Source organism: Pocillopora verrucosa, chromosome 8 (genome assembly GCF_036669915.1).
Source record: "Pocillopora verrucosa isolate sample1 chromosome 8, ASM3666991v2, whole genome shotgun sequence".
NCBI classification, from domain to species: Eukaryota; Metazoa; Cnidaria; class Anthozoa; order Scleractinia; family Pocilloporidae; genus Pocillopora; species Pocillopora verrucosa.
The window spans coordinates 7,555,750-7,564,554 of NC_089319.1; the positions used below are offsets into that span (position 1 = coordinate 7,555,750).

The 8,805-nt window shown below is 39.1% G+C and overlaps 2 protein-coding genes across 3 annotated transcripts; both read right to left on the bottom strand.

Annotated features, from left to right (window-relative positions):
- Positions 1–1,025: 1,025 nt before the first annotated feature.
- On the bottom strand, positions 1,026–2,807 carry LOC131769811 (ATP-sensitive inward rectifier potassium channel 11-like). Its single transcript, XM_059085538.2, has 2 exons — positions 2,340–2,807; positions 1,026–1,783 (listed from the first exon to the last, which is right to left on the bottom strand). The coding sequence occupies exons 1-2, from the start codon at positions 2,784–2,786 to the stop codon at positions 1,034–1,036; spliced, it is 1,197 nt and encodes a 398-aa protein (XP_058941521.2). The 5' UTR covers positions 2,787–2,807; the 3' UTR covers positions 1,026–1,033.
- A 1,204-nt stretch (positions 2,808–4,011) lies between these two features.
- Positions 4,012–7,108, bottom strand: LOC131769790 (ATP-sensitive inward rectifier potassium channel 8). 2 transcript variants are annotated; one of them, XM_059085514.2, is made up of 2 exons: positions 6,969–7,108; positions 4,012–6,573 (listed from the first exon to the last, which is right to left on the bottom strand). In XM_059085514.2, the coding sequence occupies exon 2, from the start codon at positions 6,486–6,488 to the stop codon at positions 5,193–5,195; it is 1,296 nt and encodes a 431-aa protein (XP_058941497.2). In that variant the 5' UTR covers positions 6,489–6,573; positions 6,969–7,108; the 3' UTR covers positions 4,012–5,192. The 2 variants fall into 2 exon arrangements, with proteins under 2 accessions (XP_058941497.2, XP_058941496.2); XM_059085513.2 differs by lacking the exon at positions 6,969–7,108 and having other exon boundaries at positions 4,012–6,900.
- Between the last annotated feature and the right edge of the window lie 1,697 nt (positions 7,109–8,805).

The window sequence follows — 8,805 nt, forward strand, 5'->3', positions numbered from 1 at the left end:
TTCCATTCTTCAGTGGAAGGCCTTATTGTCTTACATATATATCCTACATTTACATGACAAGGATCAAAGTAAGTGTGTTTCAGGCCAACAAGCAGTGAAGGTTCACATAGGTTCTGCCACATCCAGACACAACTCTTGCACAATTGTTTTTTTCACTTGCTTGAGTCTAACAGGCTTCGCTACCCATTACTTAGGGATAGACCAAAGAGGAGTATAATTCTCAAGTTTCAGGATTTTTTCTTCTGTATTTTCTAGGTAGAAATTCTACATAATAATTATGAATTGTATTAGTTTTCTCTTGTACTATTTTGCATGTGCCTTGACCAACCAGCCAATTAGATGTAAAACTAACTCTAATTTCTGCTTGGTCTCTATTGTTTAGTGCATTTCAAGCAGTTTGCCAGTTTTTACTTTTAGTTCTTAATGTCAATAATGATGTCAATCTTTCTCTGATTGGCATATGTGATAACTTTGGTTTCAGTTTTTTTGACTCTCAAGGGCAAAACTTCTCCAATTCATCATTTATAAACAAGGGGAAGATCAATTTAGATAAGCAAGAAAATCCCACTTGCAGATTAATTACCCATGGTTTGATAGATAAATATTTTGTCTTATCTCATCCATCATATAATCTAAAGAAGGTGTTAATAGTGACTGCTTTTTGTTAAATATAAACTCTCTTCATCAGCCAACTGGGCGTAGAACATCCAACTGACAACAACTATTCTCTTGACTCTGAAATTGACTTCCGCTCAGGTTGTCAAAATGTCAGTCACCACTACCAACAACAGTCCTTCTCAGGACTACACTCACCCTGACAATCAGACTACACAATCACAGCTCTCTCTTTGTTGACGAGGTAAATTGCTTTCAAAAACCTCTCTGCATTATGCACCATAACTTTTTAACAATGGTGCGTTTGGATCAATGCAACATGCTGCAGCAACATTCCCTGGTGAAGCAATTTTGTTTAGTATTCTCAAACTTGGTTATGGCTAAGAGACTCAGCATTATCCTAATAAAAAGCACAAATTTAATGCTGCATTTCATAAAATTCTTTGGGAGAGCACAATTGCATTTCAACATTGCGGATCTCATTAAACTTGGAAAAATCTACAAAGTATTTGCCATTTTCAATAAAGTCTTGACCAATGACATTCAGAAAGTCATAACCCCACAAGATTTCATCACTGGTGTATGATGTCTTGGGCTGGGTGTTCATTCCCGTATGTTCAACTATTCCATCCAAAACTACAACAATCTCATAATCTGATTCCTTAAGCTGATCAGGTGTAATCTCAAAAAAGGGACTTTTTTCATCAATGACATGAATTATCACCATAGGAAGCAAAAGAAACAACTCATTCCTGAAGTCGTTTGCAGGGTTTTGCCAGTCATAGCACACTCTAAGATCCTCCTGATAAAAAGGGATTTCTTTTCCTTCAGAGGTTGTCCACTTCCGAAATAATTGCATTCTTATCGAAGCATCAACAATTTGGCTTTTGCGAATATCTCCAACCCTGAACATCAAACACAGTTTCCCATCCCTGGGCGCAATCACTGCATTCTCTGAGAACATCACAGTCTTCATGCGTTCACGAGGCTGGGATAGCTTAGCAAAAGTCAAACCAAGTAAAAAAGCGTCCAAAATCAAACCAATCAAGGATTGTATCTGTAACACAATGGCAGCCTCTGGACACTTGGTTGTAATTGCTCTGCTTCCATAACCAATGGTTTGTTCCGTTTCAATGGAAAACAGGAAAGCAGAAGACCAATCATACACCTGGAAAAAAACAGATCTGAATTAAATCATTGAAATATATAGTTAATTAATATTGAATGCTATCAGATTCATTTTGTGAAAATGAAAAATAAAGTAAGTGCATAGAAAAATCTGAAAAAGATATTTCAAACTGATGTTATGAAAAGGAATTTTTTTGTCCTCCTTCCAGGATTATTTCAGCTGGAAGGGTTCTTACCTGCTATCAATGATTCATTTGAGATGGTTCATCTCAATTGAGGACAATTTTTCAGATGTGAGCAGAAATATGAAAAATTGGCTAAATGACCTTTGAAAAAAAAAAAGGAGTTCCCCATACCACCCCTCCCTCAGCTTTTTATCAGTTAAAAAAGCTCCTTTAACATTTCTTCCTTTTACAATTTACCTACCGACAATTGCTACCTTGAATTGCTCATACCCAGTCTAAACCGAAAACAAATTACTCAGTCACGCAGTCATTCACCATACGCATACTGTCACGCATTCACAGCACCTCCAAATTTTAGTACAAATAACCAAACGAACAGAAAACTACAGATGACTCGATTCGTAAACTTACCTCCGTGACACAAACCGAAGGTCCCCTAATTGCGATAATCAGCCACCAAAGCAGGGCAAACAACAGCCATGACAAGACGTACGAACCACAGAATATCAAAATTACCCAAGGCCAGTGAAGATCGATCACTGTAGTAAACAAATCGGCGAAGTACAACTTGGTTTTCCCCGGTACATTTCTGGCCAACACTTTGAGAGATCCATTTTTACCGACTAACCGCTTCTTTCTAGAAGAAGAACGATTGAGAAAGAGTCGAGTGTGTTCATCGAAAGTCGGCGAGGAACGTGGAGGATGTAGAGAAAATGAAGCTCTATTAGCTTGATTTTTTTGCACTCGCATGTTCACCAGATTGGTAGAGGAGACCGGTTCTATCCTAAGGAAGGGTTCAACAGTTTCGTTAGCCTCAATCGAGTCCGTTGTTTGACGAAAATTCGAATTTTCCGTCATACTTTTGCTGTCAGTGACATCGAAACAACTTAAATAGTATGACAGATTCGTGCAAAATTAATACCCAGTCTCTCAGCTGTTTATATAATGCTCTTAACACTTATCGGTGTAATCTCTCCACAGTATGCATATAGCATTATACGAGCCATTTGCGGTTGATTAAAGAAAAACAGTTGAAAACCACAAAAACAAAAGATAATGTCCATATTGGAACTCGCTTGTAGTATGAAGACGTTTTGACGCCAGAGGAAGTCTTGAGCGGCCACCCACGGGGAATGGCAGGTTGGCCGCTTAATACAGGTTCCGCAGATAGAAGTATTCTAAGAAAGGATAAAAATTTTCATTTTATGCCATAGGTGAACTCTTTATGCAGAAAAACTCGCTTAAAATACTTACGGGAGATAAGAATGGGTTAAATTTTTACTTGAAAGATTATTCTTAGTTTTATTTCAGTGGTTCCGATTATACCCCGTAAGCTTGAGTTTGAACCGTATCAAGAACCCATTGGGGCCCCTATCTTTTTATAAAATTCAGCTTTTTGAAGCTGATTTTCATCCAGTGAAACCTGGTTAACTATAAAACACGTTTTTGTTTTTGTCGTTGTTGTTGTTCTAATGTGTATGGGGTATTAACTTGTTCTTCAATCAGTGAAGACACGAGACATGAATGTTTCCCAGACAACCGCAAATTCCGCACCCACATGTACGTTCGTCTGAAACAGAAACTCTGAAACTGAGAGGTTCCGAGAGCCTGGCACAGGCAAGGCACAGGCCACACCCGGGATATGAGCCCGCCCAGGAGCCCTTTACCCCAAATAAAGGCTCCCAGGCTGTGATCCTCCTCCGAACCGTTCCTTATTGAGAGGAACGGAGATCAGATCCGGAAACGGCGGAAATCATGAAGACTAGGTCCAGGCTAAGGAAAGCTGGACAGCAGTAGCTTCATACCCATGACCCCTGGCGAGTGTCGGCTACAAATTTTTCTCATTTCCAAGAGCTAGGTTGGCCCAATCGCAGTTTGCACCGGCGGAAAAAGCTCTTTAGTTCCCATACTTTCTCTACTAAGATAAATGCGCTCTCTTAACTGTAAATTTTAGTTAAAAAAAAAAAAACAGAACTTACTGATAAAGCTGATACTCCATGTTTTCAAAAAATAGTTTATTCGTTAAATTTCACTTTTGTATCAAATTCCCAATCTTCCAAATATATACGCATTTATTTTTATCCTTGTTTAAACAATGATAAAAAACGGAAAACTCTGCCCACGCAATAACCCTTAGGATAATAGGCCCTAAATTAACATGCGTATAAAAGTTCTCTATCTCGGAGGAGCGCGGTAGTGAAGCAGTGCGAGGGCAGAGTGACGAAGGAAAAAGAAATCGAGTTTTTATTCTTGTTTTCCCATCGCGGACTGTTCACTCTTGCCATGCCACTCTATTGCGCTCACCGAAATGAAAATATTCCTTCCCCTTGGAACGTACACTAGCCTTCTGACAAGCTAGCCTGTCTGACATTCACACATGTTTTCACCCTTGTCCTCAAAGTGTCCGTATTTAACCTTTCTCCCCCTAAAATCAACTCCTCACTCAGACGACAAAAATTGTCAAGCGACGTTCCCAGATGTAAAATTTTTAGCTAGTGGACTAAGTCTATTGGGGATTGAAACAGATGTCTAGCCTCGTTCCTAATGGCTTGCGTAACTAACAGACTACTGTAAAACTTAAGGTCGAAAGTGTTTTGTGCAGGAAATACTGACCAACCGAGTGAGTGTGGCGGAACTTCCGAAACAAAAACTTGACATTCTGTTGGTTAAGGTTACCTGAAACTTAAGAAAACTGAAACTGATTAGATTTAGCTATGGTTCAATCATTAAAGTCTAGTGGTCTTCAATCTTAGCTGACAGGAACAGGTTATCTATATTTGTATTGCACAGAAAACAAAATACGCAAACGGTGATCAGAAACTGAAGACTTCATTGATTTTGATTGTTCTGTGTATATTCGCACCTTGAAATGTGTTTAGAGCGCTGTTAATTACCCAACAAAAACAAACACGGTCAACATCACTGTATTTATTGCGATGTAATAGAGGAGATGAGGCCATTTTTCATCGAAACTTCAGATTTTATGGTGAATTCGTCTGCTTACTTATTCGTATGAAACTGAAAGGTAATTAGAATCATTAAAATTAAATCACTTCGGGAACAAACAATAACATGGTAAACGAAAACAAAAATAATCGTATTTATGAAAAAATAAATAAAATCGAAGTGATTACGTTCATATGTGTTATTTTTTAATTTTGGAGCGCATTAATGTTCCGTCTGCGGTACTATAATGATTATTTAGCAATTACGTTGTCAGCAAAGTTAATACATTCATTCTTCAGTACCCTCCTAACACCTAGATTAAACATGGGCAATTGAAATTTCATCCCCGTTCGCCTCGTTATCTTCAGTGCTTAGAGTTGTGTCGGTAGGTCTCTGCTCCGTGTTATCCGAATCGTAGTCAATGTCCTCCTGTGTTCCAGCGCTCAGTAAAGATGATTCCGAATTCATTTTAAACATTTTTCCTTCGTAATAGTCCTTAGCCGAAACCTGGGGGGTAGGAACCGAACGGGTGTCGTCAAATACTGAAAAATCGACCCTGTATCTGCCAGACCTCCATCTAGACTCGTCTGTTGTGTTTACAAACTCATGACCCCACAGAATTTCATCCGCTTTGTAGGACGTTTTCGCTTGAACTAACATACTGGTAGCCTCTACAGTTCCTTCAAGGAGAACGACTATTTCGAAATCGCAGTTGAGCAAATCTTTGGGGTGCATTTCATAAAGGGGGCTGTTCTCATCGATAACATGCACCATGGTCAGGGGCAATATCAAAAATATTGCACTGTCCTCTATCAGACCGTCTTCACAAGACCAGTCCGTTCCCACGGGCAAGTTCTGCTGATAAAACGGCAGTTCAATTCCTTCTCGAGTCTTCCTCTTTCGAAACAAATGCATTCGAACATGAGCTTCCAGAATCTGGCTTTTCCTCACGTCACCCACCCGAAACATTAGGCACATTTTGCCGTCACGCACTGCGACCACGGCGTTTCGAGAAAATAAAATAGTTTCTGCGCGATTCCGCGGACGCGATAATTTTGCGAAAATTAGACCTAGCATAAACGCACCGATTATAAACCCGATCAGCGATTGCACATTCAATAAAATAACAGCTTCTGGACACTTGGGTGTGATTTGTCGGCCCCCATAGCCAATAGTTGTCTGCGTCTCAAGCGAGAACAGGAACGCGCTTGCAAACGAATCAACATTGTCGACGCAGACGTTGTCTCCGCGGATAAACGTTACAAGCCACCACAAAAAGCCAAATAGGAGCCAACTACCACAATACATGAACGAGTAAACCACACAAATCCATCGCCATTTAGAGTCAATCATTGTAGTAAATAAATCCGAGAGGTACATCCCATGTTTTTGTGGTACATGCGACGCCACCACTTTCAGTCCTCCATGTTTTCCCACTAATCGGCGCTTCTTGCTGCCGTGTTTGGTCGATAGAATTCGCTTCATTCTGCTCCTTTTGCTCTTAGCCTCCCACGGTCTCTTCCTTCGAGTATGACTTGTGCCGTTAGGCTGTTGTATCCTGACCTCTTTTAGCTCATACTCATCACCTTGTCCACCCTCTTCGGTCTCGTTCATGTCAGAGTAGTCAGATGATGTTCTTGAGTCTGAAGATTCGTCCACCCCTCGACGTTGCCAATGCCGTTTAGCTTGGTCCCTCGACCTGTCCGATGGAGAAGACATCTTTGAAAAAAATTACCAACCACCCGTACAAACGGCAAGTTCAACAAAGGGCGCATCAAATTATTAGAAAACCTTGTTCTGAACAGTTCGTAAATTACTTCCAATGTACCATAACGCTATTAGTCATTAAACATGTGACGTGAGTGGAGTGACGAAGTAACCTTGATGACACTTTCCCCGTTGTGCGTGTGACTAAGGTTGTTTTGATCAATATATCCCTTAATTATTGTGAGCCAATTTTTAACAGAAAGAAATTGTGAAGGTAAACAACTCAGACATAGCTTAAAAACTCACTGAGTGTATCCTGCGGATATCACATCCAAAACCGCAATGAATTTGAAACAAAGGAATATTAAGAATTTCTCACGTCCTTACCGAACGCGCAATTTCCCTCTTCCTCTCTGCTTTACCCTTCGTGAAATTTAAATTTGTTTATCATTCAGAACCCACTGAAGTTTGTGCATCACTATGCGGATAATACTGTTATTGTACTTGGCACTCACTTGGGATTTTACAAAATGCTGTGATTTATTTGCATTCAGCTGATATTTGCATTTGAACGCCTCTGCAAGACCTCAGAATGACCTTTACATGATTTTTAAAACAATACGGGTGTCACGCAGTAAACTTCGCCGGTTGATATGTCTACTAACTTTGCTTTCCAGTAAAGTGCCTTCCGAATACTGGGAGAGAATTTTGAGGAAATTTCAATCGTTTCGAAAGGTGCTATGTAAATATCGTTTGATAGAACCTTAAAACATGAGAGACGCAATCCGAAAGCTGTTTTCAACGAGGAAACGAGACCAGTTTCCTTATCTCGTCGATTTCATTTCCGCATATGCTCCACGGCCGTATTTCTTGAATAGACACTACCCCAATGGATTAAAATTTGGCCATGCCCCGACAAGTCATGAAATCAGAAGGCTGAGGTCAGATTTCGGACAGTTCTAACCGATTTCGGATTCCGAGAACTTCTGATCGATTCCGGACGCTTCTGTCTAAGTCTGTTTTCGGTCGTTTCCGTCCATTTCGATCGACTTCTATTTTAAGACATTTCCAGTGTGAGCACTAAAGAGACAGCGTTACGTTTAATTTTGTAGAAAATCAACAACGATAAAAGGAAATTTTAAATTACTATAATTTTCCGGAAAGCTAGAACTTTGCTATATCGACAGGGACAAAAAGTGCGGTTTTCTTGAATAACTTCTTTATTTCGTGAATACCTTAAACAGTGTGCCTACAAATCCGCTATTATACCCGCTACTGTCCTAATTTGTCGATTGCCCATTATCAAAACAGCTCCATTTTGAAAGAATTTGTTTTCTCTAAGAGAATATCAGTTGATATTCTTTTTCTCTCAAACTATGACATAAAATTCTCTCTAAGCCTGAATAATAATAATAATAATAATAATAATAATAATAATAATAATAATAATAATGTATTAAGTATAACCGAAAAGATTATTAAGAATATCGAGACTTTAAGATCCCAGATACCGATGCGCTTCATAGCTTCATGCTTCTCACTTTAATTAAGATTAATTTATTTCGAATTTCTCTGAGACAGCAGGAGTAAACAAGAAACAATGCTATACTCTTTTTAAAATTCTCTCGATTATTGCCATTTTAGAAGACGATGCTGTAACCGTGCACTTGTCAAAGCTGAAACTGAAAAGTTTTACCTCATTATTTTTAACCATATCTTTTGGACCTTTGCCGTGCTCTTTATAACTATTTTACTCTAAACAGCGCGAAATCATTTACCAAATATGCAAAGATATAGATTTTTTGAATAATTGTTGGTAGCCAAACTATGAGGGAACTCTTAGTGGGATGATTTATAGATGGCCATTGCCATCAGAATTTGTGACTGCTTAATAAGGGTTAAATTTTCTTGATGATGAAAGCTTTGAGAGTTTGACAACTGTGGAGCTCTCTCGAGATGAACCTCCGAAGGCGATCTTGTCGGGACCGGAATCCTAAAGGGGAACTCAGATCTCTTTCTTTTACATTGTGCATGTAAAATGTTTTTTTTTTTAAAGTCGCTTATTGTAAATTAAAATTTGATGTAGGCGGCCACTTAATGGGCTTTGAGTTGGTGCTCGAGCGCATTGCTCAAAAGAAAAGTAAATTTTCTATCTTCAAAGAGTTCCATATTTCCGACTTTTCTCGCGCTTTTTTCGAAATTTACTTCTGATCCTTTCTTCTTT